A 13,552-nucleotide genomic window follows, 5' to 3' on the forward strand; every position below is an offset into this window, starting at 1 on the left:
AGGGAGGGGGTCTGCAACACCCCAAACCCTTCCTCCGGATCCCCTTACCTTCAGCTACCCTGCAGGGCAGCCTTGCTCCGCACCCGTCCGGGTCGGAGCCCCAAAACGGCTAGCGCGGCAGGGATCGCGCAGCTTCGCGAATCCCTACCGCTCGCGAAGGCCGACAAACCGGAAACTCCTCGGGAGTTCTAATTATTGATTCACCTTGCGGTGGTGACACCGATAGCCCTGCCTAGCAGGAGCCCACTGCTGGGCCATTTCTTCTGCGGCTGCTTGTCATCGCCCCAGCCTCTGTTTCGTGTTCAAATGCCTGCTGGAAGGCATCTGCAGCCGATAACAGAGCTCCGGATCCGGCTGCAGAAGGCGTGGCAGGTGTTGGGGTGTGCAAAGGCTGGCAGCTCCACCACCACCCCATCCCCATCCTAGCTTATTTTTTACCTGTGTGCCTCGCCCCTCCCCTGCACCCCGGAGTGGGCAGGGTCTTAGGTCTAATTTTGTGGACGGGGGCTTAATTTGATCACATGTGCTCAAAAACGTGATAGGGCTTCTTTTCAAGGTGGGTTGTTTTTTTGGAGAAACACGGTATTACATACTGTAGTTGCATGCCTAACAACAGAGGCCATGATATCTTATGTGAATACTTCCTTGCCTTTAAAAATAATTCAGATGTTTTTGAACTCTCAGATGCTATTGAAATGCAAATCATACATTTTCATTCCTATTTGTAAAAGCTGCTGTTATCTGTATTGTTCTGGGTCAAATTTTCACCTGATAAACTAATCTATCTCATTTTCTTTTAACAGATTGATTCCTATTTTGGTGAAGGGCATGAAATATTCAGAAATTGACATCATATTGTTGAAGGTATTAGTTTGACCATCCAAACAATTTAGGAATACTATATTGCTTAGTTTCTTGATACTTTTTCTTTTTTGACTTTTTATCACCACTCATAGTTCTTTACTAAGCCAAGTTAATTAAAATGATAATATTCCGTGTTGCATAGTAGCTTCAATACTGCTTCATTGTTTTTTATGCCATTATTACTGCTGAACATCCCTCCTTATGTACTGGAAAAAAGGATAGACATTTCTATGAAATTGAAAAGTACATTATCAATTGCAAAAAATATAATACACATATATACTGTATACCCACTATATACTGGTCCCCTCATGTCAGTTTTGACTTCTGGACTAATCCTTGTAGTTTTCTTGGCAAGATTTTTCCAGAAGTGATTTGCCATTGCCTCCTTCCAAGGGCTGAAAAAGAGTGACGCCCAGGGTCACCTAGCTGGCTTTTTATCTAAGGCAGGATCAGAACTCCTGGTTTCCTGGTTTCTAGCCTTGTGCCTTAACTACTACACCAAACTGGCAGTCATGCTTTATATATCAGGTAACAAAATGAAGTTATTGGCAATAAGTCAAATGGTATGGATTTTTGCCTCTTAAAGAACATTATAACATATTTGTAAATACGAGGAAAAGGCTGAGCAAATGCATTTATGGAAATGATGCATTACCTTCAATCTGACAGCAGTGATGGGCATTATATTCGTACTGTCTGATCCATAGAAGCATTGTCTGAAGCCTCTTGAGAAGCTTGTAGTTCACTTCATGCTATCCAGTGTTTAAGCATTTTGAAGTATTTTCATAAGTTGATTCTCACTAGTCAAATACAGATGGCTGCAAGTGAACATGATATCCATGGTCTTTGTTGGTTTCTTATCTGAATCTGTTCTATGCAGAGAGTAACCATGTGAGTTTCAGAGAATAACTCAGGTATTTCATTGAAGAACCAGTGGAATACTATACAGTGTTTTGCTTTCCTAGGAAGAGAGATTCAGTATCGAATGGGATTCCATAAGCTCTTTTCTCTCACTTGCAGGGTGATGTGGAGGAGGATGAAGCTATCCCAGATAGTGAACAAGATATCAAACCTCGCTTTCATAAATCACGCACAGTTACTCTGCAGCACGAAGAAGAGCGGTTGCAGGATGAGGAAGATGGAGAGGATGAGGATGATGACGATGACACACTGTCTGACTGGAATCTGAGTGCGTAGGGGAATTGGTATTAGATGATGCTCTAGGGATCGAGGGGAATAAAATGCCAGGGATGTGGGTCCTGGGAAATAGTGCTCATGGGTCAAATGGAGAGAGTGCTATACTATGACTATTTTTGAACTTGAAACTGTAGCACTTGTGTAGGTGAAATGGTTAATGCATTTTCTACTAGTTCCATTCTACTGTTATATGGAACTGGATTATAATTAGATTGTACAAAACAAGTTTTACTGGGAACCAGTTGTTAACTCTTCTTTGTGGCTGCCCCTTTTTAACTCTAATTTTATATCATATTGGCAGGGGCTTGAGAGAAGAACATATAATTAACTTTCCAATACACACCGTTGAAGTAATAAATACATTTCTGACATAACAGGTTTTAGCACAGAAACTGTTCTTACTTATTGATGTGAAAAGTTCGTGTCATTTCTGTCACATGGCCCATTTCTTTTTCAGGGAAGTGTTCGGCTGCTGCCCTTGATGTGTTGGCCAATGTCTTTCGAGATGAGCTCCTCCCGCATCTGCTGCCACTGCTCAAGGGGCTGCTTTTCCATCCTGAATGGGTCATCAAGGAGTCTGGAATCCTTGTCCTAGGGGCAATTGCTGAAGGTGGCTCTTTAAGTTATTAACTTAAACCAGAATTTATTTCTACTGAGGGACAAGGATATTAGTGATCACTTTTTTAAAAAGCATGGAATTGAGAGTTTTAATAAGTTTACCTGAGTACGGCTACATCATGTACTAAAAACATTTTTTGCATTTCTAGGCTGCATGCAGGGCATGGTTCCTTATCTTCCTGAGCTGATTCCCCACTTGATCCAATGTCTGTCTGACAAGAAGGCTCTGGTGCGTTCCATTGCCTGCTGGACCCTGAGCCGCTATGCACATTGGGTTGTAAGCCAACCCCCAGACATGTATCTCAAGCCTCTGATGACAGAGTTGCTCAAAAGGATTCTTGACAGTAATAAAAGAGTGCAGGAGGCTGCTTGCAGGTAATCTGCTCCTGGAATGCGTCAGTTATCTGTGAAGGACAGCATTGGAGATATTTATAATATTTACATACAAGTTTTTTTTCTTTATCTGCACAAATATGCTTTTTTATTTATTTATTATTTCTTGTGTTTCTTTTAATTTGTAGTCAAAGTGGCTAATAATTAAAATACAAATAGAACATTGATGATCCTTTACCACCCATAGTCCTCCCTCCTTAAGTATAGAAATTTCTTTGTAGAGTCCCAGCGGGTTATTGTTATCTCCTAGGCTTGATAGGGAGCTTAAAAATGCTTAAGAAAGGTATCTGGAAACCTTGAGCTTCCATCTGTAGCCTTGAATAAAACTAGGATCTGTAGCATGAATAGAATTTTGAGAAACATAAACGCTGCATAGGGTATTACATATTCTAATGCCCTCTATTCCTGGCAGTTTGGCTTGGGATAATGACTTCTATTTGCCATTGTGCAAGTAAGCAGTTTGACATTGGTTTCTTGGAAGAGCGTAGCCTCATTTTGCCTGCCTATTATAATCCTGAGAAAGAAACACTGGGAAAACAATAATTATTACATTGCCAACCTGCATCCAGAATATATGATTTGTATGGGCTGGCCACCCATACCCTGAAGCATGTCTACAAAACTCTCCTTGTAAGGCTTTCTACTGTTATCTTGAGGCTTTTTTTTGGATATGATGAAGAATTTGATGGATTGAGCTCTGTCACATGATGAGTCATGTATTCGTACTGTCTGATCCAGAGAAATGCCTTTATATTTGAGATTAAAAATAGTAATTAGGCTAGCACAATAAAACTATTTTTTATCCAAACTGAAACAAGTGTTGGATTGACTTTTCATTTCTATCTATCCAATTCATTGTGCTGTTATCCTTTGGGTTTGTATTCACTTCTTGTTTGTCATTTTTTTAGTGCTTTTGCCACACTTGAGGAAGAAGCTTGCACAGAATTGGTCCCATATCTCAGTTTCATTCTGGATACTTTGGTTTTTGCTTTTGGAAAATACCAGCACAAGAATTTGCTGATACTATATGATGCAATTGGCACTCTGGCTGATTCTGTTGGACACCACCTCAACCAGCCGGTTAGTACATTTTTTCCTATTGGCAGCAGTGTCAGCAGAAACTGCTAGCATTAAATGATTGTGATTAGTTGAACTGTCTCCCTATTTCTTCCCACTTGAATAAAATACTATTAGTGCCAGGATTTTTAAATGCAGGAAAATCCAGGTAGTGATTTATTTATTTTTTGTACTCAATAGGATAACATTAGGAAGAAGGGGATCTGCTACTTATATCTGTTTTCTTTAAAACATAAATCCTGAAATTAAATGTTCTTTCATAATAAAATTTGATAGTAGTATAGGTAGGGATCTGACTCCAACTTAAATGAGTTATCATAGAGGGGCGCCTCTTACAGTTTTTTTGATTTCCATCAAACTTGTTTCCTTAATGCACAGATGGGATTTCTAGAAAAGAAAAGCTGATAAATATTCAGTTCATGACTGTTGATGCTCTTGACACTAAGAGATTTCCTAATGTCTGGAAGAACTTGATGGAAAGGGTTAGCTCAATGGAAGAGATCTTACCCTGTGTGCAGAAAACCCCACACTCAGGCACCAGGATAGAATGAATTTCAGAGTTCTTCCACATCAAAACAAAACCAGAAAACAACCTCCCCCTAATAATTAAGATTAGCTTCTTTATAGTCATGGTGAGTGCACAAGACAGTGCGTGAGTGGTGCATGTCAGGGAGGTTACACAAAGTATGTACAAAAGTCAAGGTGCCGTTTGGTGAGGATGTACCAGCATAGCACAAGTACAGAGGGCTGAGAAAGGGTGTGCAAGTCAGGGAGACTTACCCCAGACATTTATGACCTTCCCTCCCGGCTTCCCCATTGGGGGAGCAGGCAGGGAAGATTGCAAATGATGATCATATGATTGCAATGTGCTGCAACTGGTTGTAAGTGTGAACTGGTTGCAAGTGCTCAGGTTACAATCATGTGATCATCGCGGTGCTGGGAATAGCCAGAACTCCAAGGACCAGTCAGCCATCATTCATTTCATGCCATTGCAACTTCAAAAACTAGCTGAATGAATTGTAGGTTAAGAAGTATCTGTAGACTATATTTAACAGCTGGTGATCTGCCTCTGTATCAAGTGCATCAGGAAACTGGTCTTCCAGCTCTTCTGGTTAGGCTCCCTCAGCGTTGGACCGAAATCTGCAATTGTCCGCAGTTTTGGTTTGTGCTCGCCGCTGGAGGGCCCCGATCTACCTGATTTGGGGCCGCCCCCTAGAGGTGGCGGAGAAAGGGGTGAATGCCAGCTGAGTTAAGGGGAGCTGCATTTCCCCTCCTTAGAGAGGCATAAAACTCTTCTCCGAAGGCGAAGGCGCGGATGCACCAAAATGGCCATCACAAAGAGGAAGATCTGACTGACAAGAATCATGCAGGAGCGGAGAAGGAGGACAGCTTGGGTGACCCGGCTAAGCAGGATTAACATCTGAATACAAGATACCCTAGAGCTAAAATACTTAAGAACTCTTTGGAAAAGACTTTTAAAGCAGCTGCAAAGAAGAGGAAGGAAAAAAGTTCTGACAACTGGAAGTGGCTTTGAATTTTGAGAAAAAAGTTAGAAAAGGAAAATAGTGAAAATGATCCTGACACCAAATAGGCAAACTTAAATCTGAAATTGAAAGTGTCAAAAGGCAAACAAGGAGCTTTTTAAACTTAAAAGCCAGAAAAGGAGAAAAAGTGAGGAAGGAAAAAAAGGGGTGGAACTTGGACATAGTAAAAAGTGTCACCTGATGCTAAAAGAAATTAATGTGAACTTTTAAAAGACTTTTAAAGAATAACGAAGTAAATGAAATTTTGCTACAATCAAATAGAGCCCCTGGAAAGTGACAGTGGAGCTTGGAACTTTGTAACAAAGAAAAAAGCAAGAAAAAACTATTCTGGAACTGTGATGATTTTGGAAACTTTGAACATTGGATTATTACTGGATACAATTGAAATTTATTCTGGGAAGCAATATTATAGAATTTGGTTGTCTAAAGTACTGGGAAGTGTTGAAAGATGGCAGAACTTTATTTGGAACTGAAAATGTTATTTAAAAATATGAAGGAACAACTGCAAGTAAAAGGAGAATTGTTTGGCTTTGTTCTGCAATCTCTGGAAATGGCGGTTTTGGACTATGAGGATCAGCAAAAAACTTCAGAGGAAGAAGGCGACTTGAATAAAGGAGAGGCCATCTTTAATAAAAAAAATTGGGACAACGAGGTTTGAAACTCAAAAGGGGGAAAGGACTTAAAAATTGGAGATAAGAGGAAGTAATCAGAAAAAGGAACTGTGAGAAACAAAATATAAGGAAAGAGCAGAAGGGAGGATTACAGAAGGAAGCATTAAAGAGGGAGGGGGACAAAAACGAGTGAGAAAGGAAGAAAATAAAGGGGAAAAGAAGTTATAAAAACAGAATCAGGAAATAAAGAAATATGGGAAGCAATCTAGAATTAAAGGGAATAATTTGATTGATAGAGATAATGGCTGAAAATACAACTAAAATAGAGGATTCTGCATGGTGATAAGGGATTGTATAAATATTTTAGAAATAAGAAATTATGTAGAAAACAGGAAAATATATGTAATTAAAATGGAAGATGAAACGGGGATTGTTACTTAATCGAATACTCTACAACAGATCAAATAAAAAACAAAAATGTGTAAAATACAATTGAATTATATTAATGTATATTAAGGATTTATAGAATATGATTGAAATGAATTATGAGAAGGTTTGTAAGGGAAATAATACCAGTCTTTTCTTTTTAGGATGAATTTGAACTGATTAATTATCTTCTTCCTTTATTTTTTATTTCTTTTAAACTTAAAATTGTTTAGAGGTAATTTAAAGGGGAAGTACCATGCGGAATCTGATTAAAATGGGATTTATGTTATAATATAGATATTAGGTGACGGGATATTGGGTGACATTTAATGGGATAATTTAGAAGTAGAATTTTTAATGGGATGTGAAAGGGAATCAACTGTAAGATATGAAGGTGACACACTTTAATTGGCAATTATAGGGGAAACTTTGTTTTGTAATGTTTGAAGTGTAGATATGGATTGAAATTTTATACAGGACAGATAAAAGTATAAGTATATTTATTTTGAAAATATGAAAACCTTGAAAAGAATATGTAATAGATTTAGATATGAATGAGAGTTATAAAATAAGCCTGAGGGAAGTATTTGGGGGGGAAAGTAATAAAGAATATTTAAAATAGTGATAAGACATGAAATTGAATGTGAAAGATAAAAGATGAATATGTAACTGACATTATATCTGTATGGAGATTTGAAAACCTGGAACCAAGCTGTTCACTAAAAAAAAGATGTTTTTTTTTCTTTGTTTTGTGAAAACCGAAATAAAATTGTTTTTTTTAAAAAAGGAAACTGGCCTTCCAGATATTACTGACCTGCAGTTCAAAACAGCCTTCAATAATGATGGGTGTATGTGTGGTTTACTGTTTTTAGAAACAACCAAGGTGCTACAGGTTCCTACTTCAGGTATACACAATGAAAGGTTAATGGCAACATTCAGTTGCTTGGCTCCTTCCTGGTCAGCTGCTTAATCACTTCTCTTAATTTACTTATTATAGTCAATCTCAAAAGTCAGATGTTACTGAAATTTCTCAGATTTGTTTTCTCTGTCTTCTACTTTTGTTTTTATGAATAGATGCCCCTATCAATGCAGTTGTTAGCATTTGCAAATCTGGTAAATAATACGTAATTAGAGTTCTAGCAGAAATCCCAATGCCAGAAACATATATGACAAATTAAAATTGTGACTGAATCTGTAATGTATTGAATGATTTTTAGTTCTAAGGTTTCTGGACTGATGGTTCCAACTGAAATGTGTAAATTGCCTTATTTTTCCCAGGAATATATCCAAAAGTTGATGCCTCCACTGATCCAGAAATGGAATGAGCTGAAGGATGAGGATAAGGATCTTTTTCCCCTCCTAGAAGTAAGTAGCCAATCAGCTACTAATTATTTGGATGGGTGTTATTGATTAATGTCCTTGTGCATGAAAAATTGACTTGTCTAATGCTCTGTTTAAAGATAAATGTCTCCTTGTCTGTAGGTCCTGTTCTCTGTAGGGATTCGTCTTGGTGTGTCATTTTAGCAACTTGAGAGAAAACTGATATTTATTTTCATGTTTAATCTCAAATTTCTGATCTTAGTATTTAAGTACAGAAATGTACATGCAACATAATCTTTCATGCACTGTCCATTCACTTCTACAGTGTTTGTCATCTGTAGCGACTGCTCTGCAAAGTGGCTTCCTACCATACTGTGAACCGGTCTATCAGCGCTGTGTAACGCTTGTGCAGAAAACCTTGGCTCAAGCAATGGTATGGCAGTATTTTCTCAGTAGTATCTGAGATATTTGTTCTAAGTTCCCAAAACATGTTTCTGTTTTGTCATCATGGCTTGCTAGTGGATAAGCAGTAAACAGAGCAGATTACTTCATCATAAGTTTTTTTGAATTGAATAATCTTTTGTTGCCTGAATCTTAATTTGCCAAGTCTATTGTTTTAATGTGTGGGTGTACAGTTTTCAAACCAAGGGCTGGCTATATTTGGTTTAGAGCTTGACAGTGTGGGCTGCATTCTGTAGAACAATGTGTAACAATGTGAAAATTCAAATGTGAGTTCATTTAGATTTAATCAAAATACACTGAATAATTATTTTTAATTTTTAATCTGCAATGTCAAAAATTACAATTCAGTGGAAATTTCTGGAGGACTCCTGGGAGCTGCATATGATTGCAAGCTCTTATAGTAGCAAAACTACTATTTTCAATCTGCTCAAGAAAACTTGAAATCTAGTCATACTACCTTTTTTTTTTTGCAATCAATTATTTTTTTCCCAACGCAGATGTACAGTCAACACCCTGATCAGTATGAAGCACCTGATAAAGACTTCATGATAGTTGCTCTTGATCTGCTAAGTGGTTTAGCTGAAGGTCTTGGATGTCATGTTGAACAGCTTGTGGCCCGTAGCAATATAATGACTCTACTGTTCCAGTGCATGCAAGTGAGTGAACGCTTTACATGTTTGGCTCTTTAGCCCAGAAATAGTTCCTCAGGGCTCAAAGAAAAACCACAAGGCTTGAAAATATTGTGATAAAAATAGTGAGCTGTTATATAACATATTTTAGCATGATTGCAAGAGTGACATGTAGGTAGTTTAGAGAAAGTATTTTGCATTGCATGTTTTTAATCATTTGCTTTATAAAAACATTATAAAAATGGAAGCTGTAAACACTTTGGAATAGTTACCACTTCAAGATAATTTTGACAGCATATTAAAGTTATGAGAAAGGGGACTGGAGTAGATTAAATAACTAATTTAGAAATATACATACCGTATATACTCGAGTATAAGTCGACCCGAATATAAGCCGAGGCACCTAATTTTACCACAAAAAACTGGGAAAACTTATTGACTCGAGTATAAGCGAGGTGGGAAATGCAGCAGCTACTGGTAAATTTCAAAAATAAAAATAGATACCAATAAAAACTTTCACTAGGACAGTTGAGAATAAGTTTGATGTTCACAATTTCCTCTTTGAAAGAGACCAGTAAATAGGGAACAAGAAGATGAAGAAAAAGAAGTGTGTTTTTTCACACTTTTCACACTGCAGTGAACAAAAATGGCATCAGTAGGAACAGGCTTATTCTCAGTCCAAAGGTTTTTGTGATTTCTTCCCTGATTTAAGGGAAATTTGGGAAACGATATCACTATCATGAAAGGTTTAATCGATTCACTAACCCAAAGAAGATGATGATGACAGTGGGAGGCAGGAGTCACTCTCTCCCTTGCAAGAAGAAAGCAAGAGCCGTTCTTATGATCTCTCTCTCTCTCTCCCCGTAATACAGTCAAGCCCTTTTTCAGCACGCGCGATCTGCCGCCGCAGCTTTGTACCTTGCAAATGCAAAATCCCGGGTTTTGCATTTGCAAGGTGCTGGCGGCGTGGGTGGATCGCGCATGCTGGAAAGGGCTTGATTGTATACGGGAGAGAGAGATCATAAGAACGGCTCTTGCTTTTTCGTGCAAGGGAGAGTGACCCCTGCCTCCCACTGTCATCAACATCTTCTTCTTTTGGTTAGTGAATCAATTAATTTGGGAAATGATCTCACTATCATGAAAGTCAGTGTTCTCTGCCCGTGGGCGTTTGGAAGGAAACGCCCCGGCATATCCACGAGCGTGTAAGGGGAATCAGAAATCCCCACGTTCAACGCCTAGCACGCAGCTGTGAGCAAATACTGGGAAAACCTGATTGATCAGAAGGAAGGAGGCAAAAGAGGGAGGGGTGGTGGTGGACGGAGGTCCCACTGGTATTTGTGAAACACTTGGTCGGCAGCGCTTAAAGTCAACGTCCTGGCTCCCACCCACCCACCCAAAGCCACGAAGTCCCCCAATTGCGCAGCCCAGAATCGCCCTCCCTCGGGGCAGCAACGACGCCCGGTGTTTCCCGAGACAAGAAGCTCTGCCGTGCAATGAAAGCGCCCTGGCTCTAGGCTCGCGGGCTCAGAAAACAACGCGAGCCGAGGTCACTTTGCTCCGCTCAGCTTGTTTCCTCAGCCCCAGCTGCTTTCAGTCCGCTCGGGAGGAGGGGAGGAGGTGATGGCGGCTCGCGTTGTTTCTGAGCTCTGGGCTCATAAAACAACACGAGCCGAGGTCGCTCCTTCAGCTGAACTTGTTTCCTCAGCCCCAGCTGCTTTCAGTCCGCTCGGGAGGAGGAGGGGAGGAGGTGGTGGCGGCGGCTCGCGTTGTTTTCTGAGCTCTAGGCTCGCGGGCTCAGAAAACAACGCGAGCCAAGTCGCCGGCTCCGCTCGGCTTCGTTTCTCAGCCCCAGCTGCTTTCAGTCCGCTCTGGAGGAGGAGGAGGAACGAAGCTGAGCGGAGCCGGCAACCTCTCGGCTCAGCGTTGTTTTCTGAGCCTAGAGCTCAGAAAACAACGCGAGCCACCGCCACCACCTCCTCCCCTCCTCCGGAGCGGACTGAAAGCAGCTGGGGCTGAGGAAACGGCTGAGCGGAGCCAAAGCGATCTTGGCTCGCGTTGTTTTCTGAGCCTAGAGCTCAGAAACAACGCGAGCCGCCGCCACCACCTCCTCCCTCCTCCCGAGCCGGACTGCAGCTGGGGCTGAGGAAACGAAGCTGAGCGGAGCTGCTAGCAACTTGGCTCGCGTTGTTTTCTGAGCCTGCGAGCCTAGAGCCAGGGCGCTTCATTGCACAGCGGAGCTTGTCTCAGGAAACAACGGGCGTCCTTGCCCCCTGAGGGAGGGCGATTCTAGGCTGCGCGATTGGGGACTTCGTGGCTTTGGTGGGTGGGGCGACGATGAGGAGTCCGTGAAGTGGGGCTTGCCTGCCCTTGCTGGCTGCCTCTGCTTCCTTAGGGGCGGGGAAGGGGGCTCATCTGGACCAAGGGTGAGTCTCCCCCTCAGTTTCCCCTGAAGGATCTTCTGTCGCTTTTGCCTTCTCCCTACATCTTCCCTCTGTTAAAATTCCCCCCACACACACACACACTTATTTTCGGCGGATAGATTTCGTGTCTGAGCATTCTCACATGGCGGTGGGTCTTCCCCCAAAAAAACAGTTAAAAAAAAAAAATATATCCTCATGCAAGAACTTTTCTGCTTCCGATTACCCCCATGCTTAAAAGTTGCAAAGGAAACACGGAAGCAGGGAAGCGCTGCCCAGCTCCGGAGCTCCTCACCATTTTTTCCCCAGAGGGAATCTGACCTCAGTATAAGCCGAGGGGGTTTTCAGCACAAAAAATGGGCTGAAAAACTCGGCTTATACTCGAGTATATACGGTAAGTTTTTATAATTAAATGAATCCAAAAAAGGCTTAACAAAATTGAATAATAAAAAATAATTCAAATGGCTAGCTACAGGTTACTTGTCCTAAACTTAGTTCAGCTTAGTTCATCTTTTAATATAAACATGGCAAATTTTTAATCAGAAAAAATAATCAGTTGTATGGTAATACCAATAAGGCAAAGTGCCTGGAGCAAAGGCTTAAACAAAGCTGGCACAGATGATCCGATTTCTGTGTCTGAAATAAAATTTAACCATGTAGCTGATAAATTCACACATTAGCTTTATACATCATGTTAGATCTCGTACTTTTCTAGTTTTGTTCACTTTTTACACAATACTGTGATTAAAATAATAAATAGGGCTTTATTTTCTCATATTACTTCTCCTGCTTATAGGATACTATGCCAGAGGTTCGGCAAAGCTCCTTTGCACTCCTGGGAGATCTTACCAAAGCCTGCTTTATGCACGTCAAGCCATGTATAGGTAGGTACCTTTTCCCCCCAAGGCCTACAGGTATTTATTATGATAGTAGCGGTCTCGGTATTGATGCTTCTTAAAATCCCTGGTAAGAAAAGCAAGAAATGTACATTGGTGGGAGGTTAGAAGGGCATTATGTTAATTGCTAATTTTGACTTGTATCTAGTTTATGTTTATATCCTCCTGACAAAAGATGATCTTTGGCATTTTCTTTGCCTGTCCTAATTCATAGTTGTTGAGACATTTTGAAAAGTACAGATTCCAGATGTTTTCCTTTCTATTCCACAAGAATAGGAGCTTCCAAAAGAAGAAGCTTCCAAAAGAAGCTCCCATTAGATAAAAGAAAGTTCCATTGAATGCAGTATGTTAACAGAGAGTTTCCGGCTTTAGTGAGAAAAAAGATTAAAAAGAAAGTGATTACTGTCCCAGCCAGCCAGTTTTGTGTGGGCTGAGGACTCAAAGATGGCAGATACACAACTGATCTTCTATTCTGGGTTTTGTGCTGCTAAGGCACAGAAGTAGATTAATAGATTAAAGAAAGGGATAATTTGATCAGTCATGTTAGCTTCTAACAAATACTGTGATACTGAAGGAAGGAGGAGGATCTGCCAGATCAGTGGTTCAAACTTTGATAAAGGTTATGCTGACGTTATTACACATTTGAGACTTTAAACGGAAATATTAAAGACAGTTATTTACGTTAAAATGGAGCCCTTTATACCATCCCATTTATTGGAGTTTGACAAAAATGATTTTAAAAATGTACTGCTTCCAGATGAGTGCTAGAATATCAATGATCCAAATATAAATGGTATTTCTAATGTTGTAGTTGAATACAGTAGGAGTTCAAATTTAAGTGTTCTGTACTGATCTTTTAGAACTAAGACTAGATTTTCTTAAAATAAAAGACAAATTAATCAGACATTTGAATTTTGCCAATCCAGATCCAGAACTACTTTACTAAACTAAGATTGAAAGACCTAAAACAATGATTAGTTACAGTATTTATCGGCGTATAACACGTACTTTTTTCCCCCTGAAAATAGGGGGCAAATGATGTATGCGTGTTATACGCCCATAATGTTAAGAAGCCTTCGGTGAATGCTGCTGGGA

General features: G+C 40.2%; 1 protein-coding gene and 1 non-coding gene across 4 annotated transcripts in view; both read left to right on the plus strand.

Annotated features, from left to right (window-relative positions):
* Positions 1 to 13,552, plus strand: part of TNPO2 (transportin 2) — a 43,476-nt gene that overhangs the window by 18,606 nt on the left and 11,318 nt on the right. For all 3 annotated transcript variants that reach the window (XM_087955533.1, XM_026681512.2, XM_087955532.1), the window contains exons 10-18: positions 804 to 864; positions 1,888 to 2,056; positions 2,522 to 2,674; positions 2,832 to 3,057; positions 3,984 to 4,155; positions 8,012 to 8,098; positions 8,379 to 8,486; positions 9,013 to 9,171; positions 12,358 to 12,445. In XM_087955533.1, coding sequence (XP_087811659.1) covers positions 804 to 864; positions 1,888 to 2,056; positions 2,522 to 2,674; positions 2,832 to 3,057; positions 3,984 to 4,155; positions 8,012 to 8,098; positions 8,379 to 8,486; positions 9,013 to 9,171; positions 12,358 to 12,445 — 1,223 coding nt within the window. The remainder of the gene's footprint in view (positions 1 to 803; positions 865 to 1,887; positions 2,057 to 2,521; positions 2,675 to 2,831; positions 3,058 to 3,983; positions 4,156 to 8,011; positions 8,099 to 8,378; positions 8,487 to 9,012; positions 9,172 to 12,357; positions 12,446 to 13,552) is intronic.
* LOC113421243 (small nucleolar RNA SNORD41) lies at positions 3,740 to 3,813 on the plus strand. Its single transcript, XR_003372151.1, has one exon. It is a non-coding gene; the product is annotated as a small nucleolar RNA SNORD41 (small nucleolar RNA).

This window comes from Notechis scutatus, chromosome 2 (genome assembly GCF_049901735.1).
Source record: "Notechis scutatus isolate UNSWTSFEM ecotype Mainland chromosome 2, rNotScu1.2, whole genome shotgun sequence".
NCBI lineage: Eukaryota > Metazoa > Chordata > Lepidosauria > Squamata > Elapidae > Notechis > Notechis scutatus.